This window comes from Pogoniulus pusillus, chromosome 12, assembly GCF_015220805.1.
Source record: "Pogoniulus pusillus isolate bPogPus1 chromosome 12, bPogPus1.pri, whole genome shotgun sequence".
Classification (NCBI taxonomy): domain Eukaryota; kingdom Metazoa; phylum Chordata; class Aves; order Piciformes; family Lybiidae; genus Pogoniulus; species Pogoniulus pusillus.
In genome coordinates, this window is record NC_087275.1 from 25,155,330 (window position 1) to 25,178,335 (window position 23,006).

Here is a 23,006-nt window from a genome sequence, read left to right on the forward strand (position 1 = left end):
CACATTGTTATAGGATCACAGGATGTTAGGGGTTGGAAGGGACCCAAGGTGATCATCGAGTCCAACTCCCCTGCCAGAGCAGGACAATACTATCTAACACAGATCACAGAGGAACACATCCAGACAGGCCTGGAAAGTCTCCAGAGAAGGAGACTCCACGACCTCCCTGGGGGGAGCCTGTTCCAGTGCTCTGTGACCCTTACAGTAAAGAAGTTCCCCCTTGTGTTGAGGCAGAACCTCTTTTGCTGCAACTTACACCCCTTGCTCCTTGTCCTGTCACAGGGAGCAAGTGAGCAGAGCCTGGCCCCCACCTTCTGGCCAGCCTTCAGATACTTAGAATCATAGAATCAACAAGGTTGGAAGAGACTTCCAAGATCATCCAGTCCAACCTAGCACCCAGCCCTAACCAATCAACTAGACCATGGCACCAAGTGCCTCATCCAGGCTTTTCTTGAAGACCCCCAGGGATGGTGCCTCCACCACCTCCCTGGGCAGCCCATTCCAATGCCAATCACTCTCTCTGGGAAGAAATTCCTCCTAACATCCAGCCTATACTTCCCCTGGCACAACTTGAGACTGTGTCCCCTTGTTCTGTTGCTGGTTGTCTGGGAGAAGAGGCCACCCCCACCTGGCTACAACCTCCCTTCAGGTAGTTGTAGACAGCAATGAGGTCACCCCTGAGCCTCCTCTTCTCCAGGCTGCACACCCCCAGCTCCCTCAGCCTCTCCTCATAGGGTTTGTGTTCCAGGCCTTTCACCAGCTTTGTTGCCCTTCTCTGGACAGGTTCCAGCACCTCAACATCTCTTTCTCCAGACTACAAAGCCCCACTGTCATTCATTAGGCTCCATGCAGGACTTCTAAAGACACCAGGAAATCTCTGGAACTGTTCTAACAGACCTGTAAAAGCTGAGAAAGAAAACAAGCCAACTGTCCCTAAATGTTAAGTTTACATTTGATGTTAAATGCTAATTTATCATTCAGAAACCAGCCCTTTCGTGGGGAAATGCTTCAGGTGATAACAAATCAGAAACGAAAGTGGAAGTCAGTGGTGTGAAACTTAGGTGAACACCAGCAGCCTCAGCTCAGTGGTGGCCATGGCCTCCAGGCTGCAGGCTCTCTTTCCTAAGAACTCCACTTCCTCACTCTTCCCCTGGGGCTCCCACTCACATGACCCACTGCTGACTTTTGCAGCTGTGTGCTCCGTGGCAAGTCTGAAAACCTAACACACTTGACTCATCACAAGCCTTCTACGGTTAAAGCGAGGCAAACCAAGATCTCACTACTGCTCCCCATCTATCACCTGTCTCTTCTCTTTGATTCAGAAAAAAGATCAGTTTTTGAAAGTGAGTGTCTTTGTATTGCATTTACACAGAGGCTAGATTTGGATCTGTGACTTGACTGTCAGCATGCTATGATATTGTAGAGGGAAGCAGCCTGGGAGCAAGCACACACGCTCAAAAGCCATCGCTTCAGAGAGGAGCCTGTGACCCCAGGTCTAAGCTAAATCCACAGTATGCTCTATCTGTTGGCTGCTGGGTTTTCTAGGGTCTAGTGTACAGCAGCAAAAGAAATGGCTTCAATATAACTACACAGCTGTAGATATATTCCAGTATCTCACTTCACGCACCAGGAAGAGCTATCCGGAGTGAACACCCTCGTGCCTACACTCTAATTACAGAGGTCTGTATTACTTTATATTGCTGCAGTTTGTCTTATAAAATACAAAGGAGTGTAGTTTTTTGCTGATATTTTTTCTCTCTCCCACTCAGCATAAGGGTGACAAGGTCATTCAGCATGAGGTGATAAGGTGACCCAGTCCAATTAGACATCTGACAGACGAAACCTCTGGCTCAGTCCTGGCTTTACTGAGGACTTCAAGTTTTCATTACTATCAATAGGGGGGGGGGGAAAGAGAGGAATGTCAGAGACATCCATCCATTTCTTTGGAAAACAAAGGCACATATAACACACTGCCTAAGCTTTGAACTGGGATGACTTTGTTCCCGGCTTAATTACTGTTGGATTAACAGCTACTGAAGCCTGTTTACAGCACTTCATACCTACATATCTACTTCCCTTCTGTAAAACACTGTTAGTGCTTCCACAGAAACTACTGCTAAAAATGAAATTAAAATGAATTAGATTGTGGAATACAAGTTCCACAATATTATTTAATCATTCTCTTTCTTGCTTTTATGATCCTTTAACATGAAGTTTGATGGCTTAATATTACTCTGCTGTTTCCATTGCTTATAATTTCACAGGAGCAGCAATAGGCAGGAGATAACCTCAGTTCTTTCTCACCTGGATTTAGAAATCTTTCTCCCACATAGTTTTCTGCCAGAGCTTAGAAAGCTGTGTCCACCTGAAATCAAATCCAGAACTTTCAACTGCTAATTACAGCAACCTACAATATGTTACTTTTTGCATTCTGGGACATAAATCCACTTCACTGAGACCTTTGCTGCCTGGCAGGGAGGGTCTGCCAAATCATACACAGATCTTTTGCCAATTTTTCCTTTCCTCTTACATGTGCTAAAATTGCATTTAGTTTTCTAGTACACTGGAATTTATTGTGAATGAGTGATGAGAGCACAGAAAATGTGTGGGTTTTTTTAGTTTTAGATCTCCCAGTAGTAAATTTTCTTTCATTTGCCAATTTTTTCTTTGTTTTCTGGCCTGAAGAGGTACCTGTTCATTTGCTGTTGTACTCTGGAAAGAACAGTGGTGCATGGTCTATTAAGACAGCAGCTCAAGCACAGAAGCCCTTGATTGCTAAAGGGCAAGTGATTTATAGGCGTTCACTAATGGCTACCTGCCTGGGGCCCTTGGAGCCTTCCATTTCATTTCGTACCAATGGCAATTTGTGCTGAAGGGTCAAGGATAATTGCAGTTGAGTCACTTGGTAAGTGAGTGGTACAGCACTCTTTAGTCTTTCCTGAGTTTGCCTCACTATCAATCTTCACAGCACAACATCAACATCATTACTGGGGTCCATATTCCATGGCAAGGCAGATGTCATTTGTCATGTCATATATTCCTTGCCTGTTTCCACCTGATAACCTGTTTCCCCTGCAAAGTTTTCACTTTCCTCTTACTCTGAAGGATTTTTGTTCATTTATGAGGTATGCAGCCAAATCACTATGAATAACACTCAGAATGGGCAATGTCTTATGTTTCTCTAATCAATTGTATTTTATCTTTCTGAGGAGAACAGACATTGATGCTTTTAGGGCATCGTTTTTTATCATCTGGCAAAGAAAGCATGATCCAAGTAGGAACTAGCCAGCTAGTGTTAAAAGTTCTCTGATATATTGCACAGAACATTGGGCTTTTGTACACACATATGAAAGCTAGAATCAGCCAAGCAAACTGCACACATTACATCTGTGTTAAGATTTCTGTTCTGACCATTCGCATCGAAATTGCCTATTTGCGCTGAGACGCAAAATCAAAGCAAGTGGCTACACAGGCCTTAGTGGCTGGCTGGGGTTAAACCACAACAGCTCTGAATCCATCCCTAATCACTTTCCTGGAAGTATCTGTGTCTGACTAAACCTGTGCACAGACAGGACACATTAAGCAGATGAAAAGACCGGCTGATGAAAGAGGTTTAAGAAGTTTAATGAGTAAATGTTTATTCCCTGACACTTTGTTTGCTCTGTCAAAGTAGGAACTTAAGAAATTATGAACATGAGAGCACAGAACGTGTTTAAGACAAACTGTTTCTAGTTCATTAGATCTCACCTTCAGGGCCAAAAACTTATAGCTTAGGACACTAGCAGGTGTTTGTTGGGTCACAAATTGCTTGTTTCTACTAGCAGCCACAATGTGTAATATTCAAAAGAAACACAACGTGCTAAGCAAAGAAAGTGCAAAAAGCTTTCATTTAATTTTTGCAAATACAATTGGGTTTGTGTATTTCCACTAAATCCTTGAGTGTTCACCTTCTAAATCTTTCTCAGCAACAGAAACCCTTATTTGTGATGATACAGTGCATAGAAGAAAAAAGACAACCACTTCCATTTCCTCTTCCAGATTTCAAGCCTGTGATACTTCTGAGGTAAAGAAATCATAGGGTTTTAAACTGCTTCTATAAAACTAACCATAACATATCACAGCCTCAAAAAGGACTCAGTGTCTTCTATCCCCACACAAGAAGTCACTAAGTTGCCTGCTTGGTATGGCATCAGCTCCCTGACAGTCAGGGGAGTGTTCATCTCTTCAACCATCTAAAAGAGAGACAGATAGTGAAAACTAATTGTCAAGGTTTCTAGTTAACACTGAGTAATAGGCCTCCAGAGAATGATTCTTATTGTGTGCCTTAGAGAGCATTTAAAGATGGGTTGAATTATCCCTGGAGATACCCTCTGGAGAGCACCTACATGACTAGTTGACACTATCTGCCTAACTTCTAGATATTTGAAGTTACATAAAGGGAACACCATCCTAACACCAGAACACCACAGATTATCAGATAAATGATGTCAGGAAAACCAGCTATTCCAGAACATCACAATTCATGTGTTAAATTTAATTCCCTTACTAACAAGCAGCAAACGTGAAGGATAAAACAGTGCAAAGCCAATAACCAACCCCTCCATCCTCAGTAACAGTCACAGTTCACTATTAACAGTGGCTAATTGGCTGTTTCTTGGCAACCTCGGCTACAGTGCATTGTAGAAGTCCAATTCTTATACCACAGAGAGAAGTATTATTTTATTACACTGATTAGAGTGGGGGAAAAGTCTGCAGTTTGATCAAAGCAGACCACAGCTACAGCCTCTATGCAGTGAAGTTATATGGTCTGTTTCCATGCTAAGGTGGCATGCCACAAGGACATCCTATCTAAAATAAAACACATTTCCTTCCATCCTCAGACTTCCTGAGTAAGATGAGCATCAGGCTAGTTTTTGAAGGACGATTTCAAGATGAGCCCATGATAATAAACTCTGAAACAGAAGTCTACACACAAAAAACATGATTGCTCTCCCTATACAAACACACACAGATACATGCACCCTTACACAAAGTTTTCCACAAAGGTATGCTTGTCAGTTGCCATGCAGTGCTACACCTGCAAGAAGGGAAAAAAATCCATCCATAAGACACAAAGGTCCAAGATACACAATGCTTCCAGGACAGGTGATCTGCCACCTTCCAAAGGCACCTACTCACTTCCAGTTGTACTAGGCATTGGAAGAAACACTTTGATGAGGATTCCCCTTTTGAGAATCTATTGTCTTGCTACTGCCCCATGATTCATCAGTACATTCAGGAGGCTTCACCACCTCTGCCTTGTCTGGCAGTATAGTGGATTTGTGAGGCTTGCAAACAAAGCAGAGAAATTTGAAGCAGGACAGCAAACCTTCAGATATACTGGATGAGAAAAGCTTTTTGCAGGGATGGCAGAACTGGTAGAACACCAACATGAAGAGGATAGCCATGCAGTAACTTATCAGGAGCTGCAAGACTAACAAGGGGGCGCAGACATACAAGTAGATATCTGTTTTATAGATGTACCACATCAGCAGGAGGAAGGCGTTCTCGATGAAGCGCAGCATGTAATACACAGTCAGTCGGTACCAGTTTTGGGACTTGTTAATTAAGTCAGGATCATTGAGCTTTACCTGCACTGCAGACCAGCAGAACATGTTAATGCCAGCGTACAGGAAGGTGAGAAGGCACAAGACGATGGTAGTGCCAACCCTGCTCAATGCCTTCTCTATGTTCTCTGGAAACGGGGACTTGCTTTGCCAGAAGAGAATCCATGGGTAGAAGAAAAATCCAAAGAAATTCAATAGCACAACAGGGAGAATCCAGATTTGGAGCACAGAACTGAAAAGGACCAACACTGTAACCCGTGTAGCAATCTCAAAGCTTCTCCACATGAATATGCAGAGGTAGGCGACCGGTTTCACGCTGACATCATAATCGTCATACTTAATCTTAATAGCCAGGATGTTGCAGCGTAAGGCACCATATACAATTGACAGGAGAGAAAGGACCATAAAAATACCTACAAAGAGAAGAGACAAATCAGGACCTTCAGCTTAACAGCAGTTAAACACATCGCATCAGAGTAGTGCAGATGTAGTTGTCTTCACGAGACTCCCAGGGATCCCCAGCAGGGTATAATGCCAAAAGAGTAGCACTCTGGCATACTTCAGGGTTCTCACTCTAACACTATCTCTTATTTTGGTCTGTATTTGTTGCTTTCCCAAGTATTTAAAAAGAATGAAAAAGGCATTTAACAGTCACAGTGTCTCTCCCTCCTCCCCCTGACGAGGGCCGTTTGTACATACACTGTCCTTGGTAATTATACAGTTCTGTCATAGAATCACAGAGACTGGAAAACACTTCTGAGATCATCAAGCCTATAACCTAACGTCATGACATCAGCTAAACCATGCCATCAAGTGCTACATTCAACCTCTTCTTAAAGACCTCCAGGGATGGTGGTGTCTCCACCACCTCCACAGGCAGTCCATTCCAGTGCCTAGGAGCGTCCAAGTTGCTCTCAAACTCTCACAGTACTCCACAACACAAGGGTGCTACTTCCTCTCTCTACAAATGAAAACCAAAACAGAAGCTGAGATGTTTGAGTAACTTGGGCAAGCAGATAACTCAGTGCTTGTGAAGTTCTATGTCACAGCAAATTGTCTTGGGGAAGAAGTTCAGAATTGAAAGCCAAAGCAATTTAAACCCTGAACCATCTGCACTTTCTCTGCCTGTGTAAACAGTGATTTGTTTATGTGTGTTTTCCTGTATTTCCATTTTCTTTGTACACCTCTCTGTGTCATACATTTGAAAACAAGACTCCTTTCAGAAATGTCTTTAAAGTCAGGTCAATCTCCAGCCTCTCTCACCTACCCAGAATCCCCCAGTTGAAAGTTTTATGGCATTTAAATTCTGCAGAAAGCAAAGGCAAAGGCCAGGTGTTACCTGGCTTCCCCTCAAGATGAAGTCACTATCCCTGGGGGAGTTCAGCACTGTGTGGACCTGATGCTTAGTGACATGGTTTAGCACCGACCCCTCAGTACCAGGTTGAGGGTTGGGCTGGATGATTTTCGAGGTCTCTCCCAATCCAATACATTCTGTGATTCCATGATCTCCAGGGGTTTCACTTATTTCTAGACATGAGGAGGTAGGTGGAGATTCAAAATGTCCCTGCTTTGGTTTGGTCTCTGACGGGTCTTGGGTAAGCTGGCAGCAGAAGCTGTGTTTTTACTCCATCTACTTGTGACCCACTGCAACTACATCATTAGCCTGGAACAGAGTCATCCTTGGGGTGACACCAACCCCAAGGCTTTAACCTACAGAGCATGGGTCCCAGAGATCCACAGTCTGCTTTCATGAGATTCTGAAAGAGCTCAGAGGAAGGACAGCCTGGACAGGTGCCAAACACCTCCATCTAGAGGTACAGCTACTTGGAGATAATTCAGAAGGTTGAAAGAAAAAGATTGAAAGGTGTACACCATTTGATTTGTTATGAATGGAGTGTTTTGTATCTCTTCTTCAGGCTGCATTGCTTTTTTAACCTCCCCCAGTCTCATTCCTTCTTCTATCTACCAGATTTAGTACAGCTAGATGATGGTTGGACTTGATGATCTTGAAGATTTTTTCCAACCAAAGCAATTCTGATGCAACAGTTGCCTGACACTGCAGGAGGGACCCTTGCCTTGTCACACTAAGTAGTTACAAATGCACAAGAACCTTGGATGCACAGAATAAACATTCACTGCTGTTCAGAAGCCTGTGGTTTTCTTAACATTTGCATACCTGCTTGACAAGTTTTACAGCTGATTTACAGGACTAATTTCATTTAGATGAAGTAATCTACTACATATATTCTAGTTTTCTGAACTAATAATCAGAACTCTTGAGAAATAAAGGCACTTGGTTTTGTTACTTAGGGCAAGACACTTAGTGACGAGGTTTTGTGCCTTAAGATACAATCTCAACACTGGGTTGTATTAGTTGAACTATTAATACTCAAAGTATGTTGTCAATACTGGAAGTATGTTGTGCAAACAATGAGAAAAGCATTCTGTGGCCAGAACTTAATGACTTGAGGAGAAGCACCTGTAGAAATATCTAAGGTGCCTACAAGATGACCTACAAAGCCCAGTCATGAACATTTAGGAAGGTGACACTGTGAACATTAGTAAGTTAAAAAAAAAAAAAAACACCAAAACTTCTGTCACTGTTATAATTTTTATTTTAGAAGTACCTTTTTCATCAGAATTGTTTTATTTTTAAATAGTAGGAAATCTGCCTTTCAAGATTATTTTATCCCTGCAAGCAACACTCAAAAAAAGATATACTGTATCAGTACAAAACCTTTCAACTTACAAAAAGGTCACACTAAAGGGAAACAGATCTTCCACATTCAATATTGCATGCTGAGAACTGGCCCTTTTCAAGGGTAAGAGGCCAAATCACACATCCCCCACCTCTGTGTGGCTGTTTGTTGTTTGTTTTTTTAAAGTAACACTAACCTGGGTCTTTTTAGGGCCTCTCCACCTTGCACTTCTCCAGGTGGCATGGCCAAAGTGAAAAAGATCCTGATAGCTGCTCTACTGTGTGTAAGCTGACCTGAGCTTGATGTCAGCCACCTCTTTGAAGCAAGGTTATAGCTGGCTTTAAGTCAATGCACGACACTGACAGATGCTGAAGCATTTAGTTCACAGTGAAGCCTTAATGCACAGGTGAGATCTTGGCATCTGCTCTGTGAGTGTCAATTACAAAGCCAGGCTTTGCATTTCGTACAGTAACAAGTTAGGAATTGCTTCACAGGCTGTAACCAAAGAATGACCTGAGTGCCTAGAACGAAGACTTCCATCAGGCTACTGCATGTGGATTTCCAATGCTGCATGTCATACAAGAATATTCTATACATTGCATGCTAAACAGTCACCAAAGCTTCATGTCTTTCATTTTACAACTCTCTCTTTCTCTTCACCTTACATTCTTGGTAGACAGTGGAATGATAATTTTGGAGAATGCCAGGCACTGGCAAGAGTCTGATCTTCCAGAAGAAAACATCTAGAGAAATCACTGAATGCTATAAAATCCACAAGAAAGAAGTAGCATGGCTCTAGTTGACAAAGAACTAGGCAAGGAAGAATGCTCTTCTCAGAGCTGTTCAATTCAATACTGGAAGCAATAATGAATTCCAAGGAGATACATGAGTGCCAAACCATGCTATACAGCATGACAGTAAACAGATTTAGGCTCACAAATGATACTGATCTCATTACCACTGACTAAGCATGACTTATACAGAATGACAGACAGAGTAGTATAGGAATCCAGAACAATAAGAGACTGATGACAAGACAAAAAAACATAGTAATCAAAATACAGGAAGAAGAGACTAACTATTATAGCAAAGAGTGTGCACTTTGGAGGACCAGTGTCAAGGAAGAGAGAAGTTGAAGACATCCAAAACATGGAAGAAGAGCTAGACTGGCTGTTAAATCACTTTGATGATGCTGCAAGATCAAGAGGTTGAAGTCAGGTCCCAATACCTCAGAATCTCTGTGTACACACGACAAACAAAAAGAAAAGAAAAATAACTTTGCTGCATAACATTATCATTTACCCTGGAGGCTGAAGAATACTGGTGGACAAGAAAAAGGCTGCAGAAATAAGCTGGCTAAAGAGATTGCAGGAAATGGCAATACTTCAGAACAAAAAATACAGACAAGAGGAATAGGGTTAGGTTATTTCTTGTGAATGAGCTCTAATAGACATTGCCATTGTTCCTAAATCACTGGTTAAGAATGAAAAAAGGGGAAAAAGGACTGGATGAGGCACTTAGTGCCATGGTCTAGTTGACTGGATAGGGCTGGGGGATAGGTTGGACTGGATGATCTTGGAGGTCTCTTACAACCTGGTTGATTCTATTCTATTCTATGCTATTCTAAAACACCAAAACAGAAGAAAATAAAACAAAACAAACAAACAAACAAAATTTCTCATTTATTTTAAAATTATACCTGCTATGGAGATAGCTTCTGTGAGACATTAGATAACTACTGCATTTGCTGGTAGGTCCACTGAACTCCCTAAAGAGTCAGCTCATCTCTCCTTTATTTAACTTTACACAGAAGGTCACTTGCTAGTCTGTGATTCAGAATTTATCTCAGCAGTGACTGATGAAAGTCAGAAGTAACAGAGCATTACAGATCATTATTAAGTGTGCAATTACCTACTCGCATGGACCACGGTGTTTCTCCTTGGCAATCATGACCAACACTGTCAACACTAGCACCAGAAGAAATGAAATAAAAAGGTGGACTTTCCCAAGCAAATGTCATTTGCAGTGAAGTGATTGGAACTTTTGTTAATTGCGCTGCTCATGAAAGGATTCAGCTGCTGGTTTTTCTCATCTCATGCCACATATGTCATGTTTATGTAAAAAAGCCTACCTTAGCTGTGAAGTACGCAGAACGTGTCAGCAGAAACTGTCTTTCAAGTAACTGCTGCTGTGACCATAAACAAGAACTTCAGTGTAGTCTCTAATCTGTTATGATATCCTTATGTGCTGACTCACCTTTTGGTATGCTAAATTATTCCATTCTCTGAGTTGAGGGCAGAACCCTGTCATTATTATAAAGGCTTTTCAGAAAAAATCTTAGTTCCTTACCTTGGTACACTGCCAACCAAAATACACCAAAGAAAGCTATGAGATTTGCAATGTGTCACCCTAGCCCCAGCCTCCCTAGCTATGAAGCTGGTAAAGACCCCTGGCCTCTCAGGGCATCGCAGACAAAAGAGCTATTTTAGAATCATAGAACTGTCAGGGCTGGAAGAGACCTCAAGGTCTCCAACCCCTCTGTCATGGGCAGGGACACCTCATACTAGACCAGGTCGCTCAGCAGAAACACCTCTAAGTTCACATAGGTGCCATAGTCCTTTCTTACACCAAAAGGCTGGTTGTTCTACTGCCAGGTGAAGTTCTTCATTTAGCAGCCAGACAGCAAATCAAGACTTTTTTTTAGTTTTCCTTGAATCATAGAATTTCATAGAATCAACAAGGGTGAGAGAGAGCTCCAAGATCATCCAGTCCAACCTAGCACCCAGCCCTAGCCAGTCAACTAGACCATGGCACTAAGTGCCTCATCCAGGCTTTGCTTGAACACCTCCAGGGATGGTGACTCCACCACCTCCCTGGGCAGCCCATTCCAATGCCAATCACTCATATATTCAGAACTGCACCCCTGAAAGTACAGCTTTCTTTATGCAGCATGGCAAAACATGCTCTGCCCTAGACCCCGAGGACTGTTCCAGAAAGTGTGCTTGAAAAACCACAACAGAACAGAGGTTACTTTCTCTCTGCTCTTCCTGAAGACAGCTTGGTCTCTCCAGCTGCCTCCCACTCATGCCAAAATTGCCACTTTATCAAATTAATGCTTTTATAGCAACCCAAGTGTGCTTCAGGAAGTGTCACAGCCTGAACCATGATGATATAAACTTGAGAGCTGAGCGATATCACCTTCATAAGGCATCAGGGAGATGAAACCCACCACAACATAGAATCATAGAATCAATCAGGTTGGAAGAGACCTCCAAGATCATCCAGTCCAACCTAGCACCCAGTCCTATCCAGTCAACCAGACCATGGCACTAAGTGCCTCATCCAGGCTTTTCTTGAACACCTCCAGGGACGGTGACTCCACCACCTCCCTGGGCAGCCCATTCCAATGCCAATCACTCTCTCTGACAATAACTTCCTCCTAACATCCAGCCTGTACCTGCCCCAGCACAACTTGAGACTGTGTCCCCTTGTTCTGTTGCTGGTTGCCTGGGAGAAGAGGCCACCCCCCACCTGGCTACAATGTCCCTTCAGGTAGTTGTAGACAGCAATGTGGTCTCTCTGAGTCTCCTCTTCTTGAGGCTGAACAACTCCAGTTCCCTTAGCCTCTCCTCAGAGGGTTTGTGTTCTAGACCTCTCACCAGCTTTGTTGCCTTTCTCTGGACATGCTCCAGCACCTCAACATCTTTCTTGAATTGAGGGGCCCAGAACTGGACACAGTACTCAAGCTGTGGCCTGAGCAGTGCTGAGTACAGGGGCAGAATAACCTCCCTTGTCCTACTGGCCACACTGGTCCTGATGCAGGCCAGGATGCCATTGGCTCTCCTGGCCAACTGGGCACACTGCTGGCTCATCTTCAGTTACTATCTACCTGTACCCCCAGGTCCCTTTCCTCCTGTCTGCTCTCCAGCCACTCAGTCCCCAGCCTGTAGTGCTGCTTGGGGTTGTTGTGGCCAAAGTGCAGAACCCTGCACTTGGCCTTGTTAAATCTCATCCCATTGGCCTCTGCCCACCTATCCAGCCATGTTTAGTTCTTGCTCAGGGCAGCTACACCTGACTGCTGACCTTTCTCCTCTCCCTGCCCCCACCAAAACATGGAGGTGAAAACAGTAGATCTACCTACTTCTGGCAGCTGTGATCTCCTGCTGCAGGACGCAGATGTAGAGCTGGAGCGTGAGCTGGGGCGCCGAGCCCAGGAACGCCTGAATCACGGAGGCCCTGCTGAAGGCAGACCTGTGGGTGCAGAGCTTGCCTTCGGCCTGCCCCACCTCCTTCTCGATTTCCTCCGAGTATCCATCCTTGGGCATCTGCCTCTTCTTTGTAATGCTGACGTAGGGCTCCTCCACTCTGCCGGCGTGGAAGTAAATGTAAAAGACTTCCACACACCTGCAAGCAAATCAGGAAACTGAGTAACAGGCAAACAAAGCTAAAAGAGAAACAAGAGTCTTGCCACTCCTTAGTGTTTTAAGCCATCACAATACCTGGTCACTCGTAGGTAGGGCAAAGTCTGTGCGTTTTCTCCTGCCAGCAGCTTTGAAATGGGACAGAGGTCACTCTTTAAAACATGGACTTTAGAATCATAGAATCAACCAGGTTGGAAGAGACCTCCAAGATCATCCAGTCCATCCTAGCACCCAGCCCTATCCAATCAACTAGACCATGGCACTAAGTGCCTCATCCAGGCTTTGCTTGAAGACCCCCAGGGACGGTGCCTCCACCACCTCCCTGGGCAGCCCATTCCAATGGGAAATCACTCTCTCTGGGAAGAACTTCCTCCTAATATCCAGCCTATACCTACCCTGGCACAACTTGAGACTGTGTCCCCTTGTTCTATTGCTGGTTACCTGGGAGAAGAGGCCACCCCCCACCTGGCTACAATGCCCCTTCAGGTAGTTGTAGACTTTGTGACTAGAGTGCTGGCAGGGCCCTTTGGGCTGCTTGTAGTGCTTGCACATGGGAGGATGTTCAGTTCTTTCCTCTAAGCTGCCCTTGTCCTTTGCTGTCCGAGGTGAGGAGAAAGTTCTTCACTGAGAGAGTCATTGGACACTGGAATGGGCTGCCTGGGGAGGTGGTGGAGTCGCCGTCCCTGGGGCTGTTCAAGGCAGGATTGGACGTGGCACTTGGTGCCATGGTCTAGCCTTGAGCTCTGTGGTAAAGGGTTGGACTTGATGATCTGTGAGGTCTCTTCCAACCCTGATACTGTGATACTGTGAAGTCCTTAAACTGCCCATCCACTGCAGCGTTTATATGCCCCATACCCAGGACTCAACTTGGAGGTGATTCCTCAGATCCTCACGTCTTTGCCCACACAACTGTGACACGCCAATGGGACATGGCAGCAAAACTACTTTGCATATTTTTGCCTTAAAACACCTTGAGCATTGGAGAGAAGCTCCCAGGTCTGAGCGGGTACCTATACCTCATTGTCGCAGCAGGCCTGATAGGCCAAAATAGGCCCACGCATGTCCTGGCTTGCCCAGACATGTTTTTCCTGCTCTCCTTCCTTCTGTTTTGAGGAGAAGCAACTGTGGGAAAGAGGACAAAGAACCTGGAGCTGCTTAGCCTAAGGACTCTGGCCTGCCCAGACCTGTTTTGCTCCTGTGGTAAGCAAGGCACACACGCTTGGCTTGTGCCTGCCTTGTGCAAGGCCTGTGCTTTTCCCAAATTTGGGTGAAGTGAGCCTGTGTCTTCACCTGGTATGGCCAAGCTTGGATAACTGTGCCTCTGCTTGGCTATTCTGTGTGCAAAGGCCCATTAGTCTGGGTCTGTACTGATAAAAGAGTGGAGCAGGTAACGCAGTGTGCTCTGCCCTTGTATTCATGCCTGCCGTTGCCTGCTGCCATTGCTTACTGCCTCTGTGCACCCTGAGTCGGCTGGGAACTGCCTGCCTTGAGTACAGCAGGAGCAGGCTCTATCTGCCTGCACGTGATGGGCCTGCAGCGCCAGCGTGACAGCATGGACTGCACATGGCACTGGCCCTGGGAGTCAGGAGGTCATTTGGTAAATACTTAACACCTCTTGTAATTTGCCAACTGCCTTCTGCCACACACAGTGAGGATCTCCTTTCTGCAGCTGAGGGCAAGTGGTGTATTCACTGCAAGCAGTACTTGGTCGCAAGAACCTTAAAATCATGGGATCAATCAGGTTGGAAGAGACCTCCAAGAGCATCCAGGCCAACCTAGCACCCAGCCCTGTCCAATCAACTAGACCATGGCACTGTGTCTCATCCACTCTGTTCTTGAACACCCCCAGGGACGGTGACTCCACCACCTCCCTGGGCAGCCCATTCCAATGCCAATCACTCTCTCTGGGAAGAACTTCCTCTGAACATCCAGCCCAGACCTCCCCTGGCACAACTTGAGGCTGTGTCCCCTTCTTCTGTTGCTGCTTGCCTGGGAGAAGAGACCAAGCCCCACCTGGCTACAATGTCCCTTCAGGTAGTTGTAGACAGCAATGAGCTCACCCCTGAGCCTCCTCTTCTCCAGGCTAAACAACCCCAGCTCCCTCAGCCTCTCCTCACAGGGCTGTGTTCCAAGCATGGGACCAGCAGAGCCCACCTGGCACCAGTGGCTTCCAAATGTTTCAGCATCTCAGACAATCACTGCTGCCTAACACCCATCTGTTGGTCACTGGCTTCAGGCAAGACACATAGGACTACTGAGCACAGCAAACATTGTAATCAACAACATGCTGGGTTTGGAGCAAGTACTTGATCTGTTTTTATAAGCTAGGTGTTGAGTAGCAGTAAGTTGTTTGTGATGGGAAGCAGCGTCCATAGAGAAAAGCAAACACGATGTGAAATGGTCTTGTGAACAAACCTTAGAGAAAAGGGGACTTTTGCTTGTACAACAGTGTGGCATCACACAGCAGAGTGCTGAAAATGGTATGTACAAGCACTCAGATTACACTATTAATGATGTTTATCTTCTGCCAAGCCCTGCCTGCCCATCTCATGCAAGAGTGTCTATGGAGGCCATCCATGCTTTCACTAATGTGCTCAAGGCTCTAGATGGTGCCACTGCCCAAGCAACTTCTTCAGACTGAAGCAGACTGGCAGTTGATACACTAGAATGAAAGAACAGCAATCTAAATGTTTAAGTAATAGATCTGAAGAGTGGCATGGGTAGTTGAAGAACATGAAAAGGGTTCAGAACAGTGGTGAAAAATCAATTCAGATCACATACCTGTGCCAGGCAACTACTTTGCCAGTGAAGAGCATTACAAAGGGTTGGGCATCTCGTCTTTAAATGAACTAGCCTGTATTTTTTAGCATGAAACACAACTAGAAGTCAGTGCTAGAAGGTGACTGCTTCAAGGATCCAGAGCTACAAACCCTGCTGCAGAACTGGCAATTCCCCAGAGACCTCAGGTGATTACTGAATATTGCTGCTCTGCTCTGGAGGTACAGAATGAGAGATTCCAACTTTGTACAATCCATCTTCTGCAATGCAGTGATATTAGGGCTCTTCCAAGAGATCCTCACATGGCATCAACCAAAGGCATGCAGTTGGCTAGTTTCTCTGCATGTTAAGCAATAAGAGTTGAAGCACAGGCTGCAACTAAAGTTACTCTGAAGAAAAAGAATGTGAGATCTACGCTGTAGAGTTAGAAGTTCAAAGGTTTAAAAAAAAAGATGGTGCTGCTTTCTCCTGTGCTGACAAATCCTGGCAGAGAGAGAAGCTGTGCCTTTTCAAGGATCCTGATGGTGCCTGCAAAGAGTGATTCAGAAGCAACACATTCATCTTCTACACAGCCAGTAGGAGGAATAATCCTATCCTTATATGCCTGCAGAGAGCCAAGCACCTCATTCCCTCTTTTAATCACAGATGTGTGGGATTTAAATACTGGCAAAACAACAGTGGTGTGAAGAGGGAGGAAGCAATGGAAACAAGGAGCTCTGAAAAGCCAACACATGTTTCAAGAGCTATCCACACATGCTTACTGCAAATGCATAAGCAGATTTCTCTAATGACTCATTTTTCAGTAATTCTTTTCCTTCAGAGAAGTGTGCAAAAGTTCTGCAGATTTACTTACCTCTGTCATACAAAGATTTGTTCCTCACTCATTGTTTTACCTTCCATCTGCCCTTACTTTTCTGGGAGAGAGGGAAGGAGGGAGAGAAGGAAGGAGGGAAGGAGGGACACCTGAGGAGGGTCTAGGCATATTTTCTCTGGAAAAGAGGGAGATGCATCAACAGTTGTAAAGTCTAGAGCTAGCAGAATCTCCTACAGTAAGATGTGCCAACAGAAGTCCTGGAAGGACATAATTTTAAACCTGCACTACTTTGAACTATAAAGCAGGTCACTAGGAAAGAGAGACTACCCATGAGACACAATGCTTCTGCAGGTGACTGAAGCATTATTTGCACTGTTATAGCTTATTAGATTTCAAAGAACAGAATTAGATGCCCAAAACATTAATAATTTATTCATTCCAGCCTATGGGTGTTTTGATTGAGGTTTTCTTCTGGTTTGTTGTTTGGGAGTGGTTTTGTTGTTGTTTTTTTAACGCTTCCTGTAGTCAAAGAGTCTAACTTTGGCTGTAACTGCAGCTCCTTTGGCAGTTTGATGCAAACTTCCTACTGCATCTGCTTTGCTGTTGTACTACACAGTACATAGACAAATGTAATTGTTTCTCCTTATGACTTGAGAAACAAAGCCTGAACCCATTACAAAAAAATCCATTGTTTACATCCTTGTCCCATTAAAATCTGAGGAAAACAGTCATTAGTGTTTTATACAGAGGCCTGGTATATTGGCTTTCAATCTTTTTCCCAAGAGAAGTTCATCACCCTGCAGACAGAGCAAACTCTTCCTCACATGTTCTGTGTAAGGAAGAATGTCTAGGACCACATTCAGCTAACAGCACTAGGAATGGCAGCTGCAAAAGCTTAGCTTTGGTCTCCATGAAGTTGGCATCTGAAGAAAGCACTGCTAAGTTCTTGACAGTCTGTTCTGGATAGGTGCCCTCAGTATTGTCTTCAAATAATAAGGAACCACCACACTCAGTTCACAGAATCATAGAATCATTCAGGTTGGAAAAGACCCCTAAAATCATCAAGTTCAACCATTGACCCTACTTTACAAAGTTCACCCTTAAACCATATCCCCAAGCACCACAGCTAAACAACCTTTAAACACATCCAGGGATGGGAACTCAACCACTTCCCTGGGCAGTCTATCCAATGTCTGAATACTCTTTCTCTGAAAAAAAAAAACCAAAAACCAAAATCTAACTTCCTAATGTCCAGTCTAAACATATGTAAACATATGGTATCACCAACTCCTGCAAGCCCTGACTCCTCAAGTCAGTTTGCTGGAAATCCGCACTCCTCACTTCAGCTCCTGACTTATTCATTGCTTGCAGAACAGCAGAGGGTAAGCAAGTTAACAGGAGTCTCTCTGGAACCTTTTAGTAAGAGCTGTTTGCATTTTGAACAAATTCCTAAGTGCAGAGTGCCACACTACAAAAATACATCCAGTTATTATTTAATGGAATTGTAGCAGCACCTAAATCCTCAAGACAATGTCTATGTCTCAAGTGCAGTCCAAAGAACAGGGAACAAAGAGATAGACTTGGCTCAGGAGCACTTGGTAGTCAGCCAAAAACCTCATCATGGGCTTATCTAAAGAAAAGAAAAAGGTATCAAACCTCTCATTGACATTGGTTATCATCTCAAGTCAATGTGTTTGTTGTGTAATAAACTCATTTCCATGGTAAAAGAATTTCTTAAACCAAAAAAAAAAAAAAAAAAAAGAAAAAGAAAAGAAAAATAAACAGAAGAAAATATCCAAATAGAATCATAGAATGAACCAGATTGGAAGAGACCTCCAAGACCATCCAGTCCAACCTAGCACCCAGCCCTATCCAGTCAACCAGACCGTGGCATTAAATGCCTCATCCAGTCTTCTCTCGAACACATTTTCTAAGCATCCAGACAAATTGGTGTACTCACAAGGAGTGGTGCTGACCTGAAATCCTGCAGGAAGACACCTCAGTGCCCAGAAACCTGCAGTTACTTTGTTCAGCTCCCTCTCCTCATATTCCCTGGCATGCCTAAACCCTGTGGGGATGAGAGCCAGGCCACTGAGGCAGGTAGAAATTTTACTCTACAAATTGGTCTTAATTTACAGGAAGCTCTTTGGGAATGGGAAAATGAATTTAAAAAGAGTGCATCATGAGTACTCTCCCAGTGCAGCAGAAGTCCTCTCTTGGAAGAGGGAAGATTCCTAATTTTAGCACTTGCAGTGGCTGCAGCAGGACAGCAAGTGCCTCCTGAACAGGTGGAGAGTGGGTGTTTGGAGAAGGTGGTGGTATGCAAGAAGGTTTTATAAGAGAACATGCTTCTTTTTTACCCCTCAGTCACACAGAGGATCTGGAATAGGCTTGCAAAGCTAAATATCCTCCTTCCTTGCCAAGATATTTCCATACCATTTCCCAAAATTTAAACTTAACTTTTTAAGGAAAAAAAAAGGCTACCTTTAAAGATGACAAAGAAAACCCACAGAGCATACATGGACTGTCTGTAAAGCCATACACTAATATTTGAGTATCTGAATTTGAACAGAGAGATACTAACCATGTCACAAACCCAACTGAGATGATTTAAAAGTTTACTTTCTTCAGGCTAGCTGAAGCAGGCTGCCCTCTGCTGAAACACATCCACTCAGTTTAAAGGCTATAACCTTTCTCCCTGATGCTGCCAACGGACAGAGCCTGGGGCTGCTTTACTGTCTGTGTATCTTATTTGACCTAATTTGACCAGCTTCCTCTGAAAGGCCCTGGCCTGTGTCAGTGAGGTGCAAGGGATGGAGTGAGGCTTCACACCAGGGAAGCAGATGACTAACAGCAGCATGACTCTGATGCAGAAGATGAGACCAAATCATTCCAGGGACGATGGTCCTTTTCAGCTCACAATGGTTAAAGCCACAGTGAAGTGCTGATGAGGGCAAAACAATTTTTGACTTCTAGCTCTCACCTCACACATGTCTGTATTCCAAGGAACACAGGATAGAAAGGCTCCTGTGCAAAGCAGGGAAGGGCAAGGTATTTCATGTGCTGAAAGTACTTCTGCTCCTACAGTGCAGATCTGCTCCTCATGGGAAGCGATTGGTTTTCTCTTCTGAAAAATGCAACAATGTTTAATGGCAGTGGATAGGAAGGCAAGGAAGAGGGGAAAAACAGACCTTTAATGTCCATCTCAGATCGAGGACTTCACCTTCCCACATTTCTATGCTGTACCCTATAAAAAGACACATGTTCTTGACTCTAAAAGAGCAATTGTTTTCTATGAAACTTTCTCTCTGTAGTTCGTAGAGTCCTTCGAGCCTTTTGCAAGAAGTAAGTTTTTCAGGTGGCATGAACATATTACCCTCTTTTTAACTAGTAATTACAATTTCAGTTGTCTTGGGTCCAGAGAGAAGTTAATATGCATGGCTTCATACTGCCTATATGATGCCACAGGGACTGTGGCACCCACGTACTCATACAACTACCTGAAGGGACATTGTAGCCAGGTAGGGGGTGGCCTCTTCTCCTAGGAAACCAGCAATAGAACAAGGGGACACAGTCTCAAGTTGTGCCAGGGGAAGTATAGGCTGGATGTTAGGAGGAAGTTCTTCCCAGAGAGAGCGATTTGCCATTGGAATGGGCTGCCCAGGAAGGTGGTGGAGGCACCGTCCCTGGAGGTGTTCAAGAAAAGAGTGGATGAGGCACTTAGTGCCATGGTCTAGTTGACTGGATAGGGCTGGGGGATAGGTTGGCCTGGATGATCTTGGAGGTCTCTTCCAACTTGGTTGATTCTATGATTCTATGATCATGGAGAGGAGTGGGCTTCTGTATGCCCACTGGTTCTACAGCAACTGCAGCTGCAAGACTGCCAACAGAGCAGAAAGCCTGTTCTGCACAAGATGAGCCTTGTGTTGTAAGCAGATAAACTAAATGTCGAGAAGAAAGAGAAAGTGAAATCATGCTCTGTGGTTAAGGTCAAAGCAGATGTCTGTCTCTTCCAGATAACCGGAAAGAAAATCCTCTTAGTTTGTTGTTGCTTATGTTGTGTGTTTGCTTCTTCCCATCTTGCAGCTTCATACGAGCATTCTTCCCTTGCCTGACATCAAGGAATTGATTCGGAATGACAAAAGTAACAAACATAGTTTTTCTTCCGACGGTTGCATTCTCTTTGGTTCCAGTCCTTACGTTCCAAAGAATGTGGAAATATTTTCTTCTTAGCCTTTAGAAAATCAGAGCTCTTCAAGAACTTAAAATGTTAAGCCAGAAATTCAATCTCTTTAAAACACTGTTCTGGTTTTAAACAAGTATTAACTAAACAAACACAAAAAAATCCACTTGTAGCTGTTGATGAATTCGATGTTTGCTGTTTTGTTTTTTAAAGAATAAAACGTTTTATAATATCCAAACAGTTCACTAGTGTGAATGCATCTTCCATTTCCAAACTCTCCAGGAATGTCAAAAAGTTGAGGGCGTTTCTTCATAGCCTCTACTACAAAAATACTTCTAAAATAAAATATTTGAACATAAATTTCAAATGAATGCTGCCAGCAAACGTTTTGTTGCGAGGCTGCAACACCTCTGTAACTTTTCATGTCTCTTTTCCCTAAGGGCGTTTTGTTGAACCGAAATCGAAAAATCTCCCAAGCAATTTGGGGCAAGAAGGTCACTCCCGGCAAAAAGAGACAAACTAAAGCGTTAGAGGATTTCCAAGGCGCAGAAGGATGGGATGGATACTATCATTGCATTAAAGTAGCAGGCGAGTGAGTCTGTCTCGCTTGGAAGTAAGCTCCGAGTGATGCGGTACAGGTAAGCCAGCAGCGGTCAGACAAGACCATTTGCAGCAGAGAGAAAATGAGCGCAGGCAATGCCTCCAGCAGGAGAGAACGATCTCTGCCGGGCTCCCCGCGGGAGCGCAGCCTGTCCGCCACCTGCCTCTCGGGAGGCGCTTAGCCCATTTCTCCCGAGCCAGGAGCCCGCTGAAGGTCAGGGAGCACCACGCCCCCGGCTGTACTCCTGCCTCAAGGCATTTATAAAGGAAATTACTCCTCCCGCAGCTTCAGAAAGAAAACTAGCAGGACCCGATAGCGGCTAAACGCCGGTGCCGAGCAGCTGTCCCCCGGGAGCGGTCGAGCCCGCACGGCACAAAGGCCGGGACGCTCCAGGTTCCCGTGCTGGCCCCGCGGCCACCCTCCGCGCTCGCCCCCAGCCGGTTTGTTGAGGAGGGCAAGGGTGGTGGGGCGGGACTCACCGACCTGACGAGGGGCCCCAGCTGCAGGAGGTGCAGCAGCAGCACCAGCGGGCGGTCACGGCTGACGTCGCGGTGGATGAAGACCAAGCTGAGCTGCACCAGCGCGCAGGGCAGGAGGGCGAAAAGCAGCGTCAGCCACTGCCACATGCGGTCCCCCGCAGAGCGGTACGTCCCGCTCAGACACAACGCGGCCACCGTCTCGGCCACGAAGAGGACGAGGGAGACAAGGACAGAGCCCGGGAATTTCATCTCCACCTGCCCCGCACCGCCACCGCCACCCGCGGGGCGCGTTTTCGCCGCGCCGCAGCCACCCCCCGCCCGCCGCGCCCCAGCCCGGCCCGCCCAACAGGCGCTGAGGCGCGGCGCCCGCTAGGGGGAGCCACCGGCACAGCCATCGCGCTCGCCGCGCCGCTGCTTTAGCCCGTAAGCAGCCCTGGGAGGCCGCCCGGGGTCGGCGGGGCCCCGCCGGCGGCGGCCCTGCTGCGGCCGTTCTGGCTTGCTGCTGGCAGCAGGGAGACCGGACCGTACCTGGAGGAACACCACCGGAGCCGCTCCCCTAACCGCGCCTCCTTTGGCCATGATAAGAGCTGAGCTAAGGCGGGGAGATTTTTCTTTGGAAGGGTGGGGGTTGTTCTTCCAAGGCAACAGCCTGAGAGGTGGCAAGGACAACGTCCTGCACCTGAAGAAAATAACCCTGTGCAGCAATGAAGGCTGAGGGACAGCTCATAAATGAAGCGAACAAACCCAAACCAACAAAACAAGCAAAAAGGCAGAGGCAGAGCCTTGGTGCATCTCCCCTGATGTGCCTAGTTCCATGACCTGAGCTTGTAGCACAGGTGCCCTTTTACCACTCTGTCATGTGGATCTTACCCTTGCTTGTCATGCCTGTTCCTTCAAAGGTTCCCAGGATTACGAAGCCCTGCTGTGACACCAGGTTTCAGACAGTAGCGTTTGCCTATGGTCCTGGGGCAAAGCTTTCCCCTTCACCTACCAGAGCAAGAAGACCACTCCATGCTTATCTCCTTTGCCACCAGAGCTCTAGAATCATTCTGGGTGACCATGGCAGTATCACCAATACCCGTGCCAAGCAGCAAAATGTTGCACGAGGGCAACACGAGGCTTTGCAGTCTCTCCATAACATCATTAACCTGAGCACCTAGCAAGACACAAAGCTCCTGAGGTACCAAGTCAGCTTGGCAAACAATCCCTGTATCCTGCACCAGAGTTGTTTCAAATCACCACCACTTGTTTCCTCTTCATGGTGCAGATACAGACCAGAGACCTACCAGGGCCTCAAGAGGAAAGCAAGACAGAGCTGAGGTGCTGTTAGCTTGTTAATGGTAACACAGGCTGCTCCCGCACATCTGCAGCTGTTCTTTAATGCAACTTAGGTTGTCACCAGATTTATTAAAAAAAGGCCAATAA

General features: G+C 45.4%; 1 protein-coding gene across 1 annotated transcript; it reads right to left on the bottom strand.

Annotated features, from left to right (window-relative positions):
* Positions 1–3,603: 3,603 nt before the first annotated feature.
* Positions 3,604–21,874, bottom strand: XK (X-linked Kx blood group antigen, Kell and VPS13A binding protein). Its single transcript, XM_064151940.1, has 3 exons — positions 21,586–21,874; positions 12,447–12,709; positions 3,604–6,019 (listed from the first exon to the last, which is right to left on the bottom strand). Exons 1-3 carry the CDS (start codon positions 21,828–21,830, stop codon positions 5,190–5,192), a joined length of 1,338 nt encoding a protein of 445 aa, XP_064008010.1. The 5' UTR covers positions 21,831–21,874; the 3' UTR covers positions 3,604–5,189.
* Positions 21,875–23,006: the final 1,132 nt, after the last annotated feature.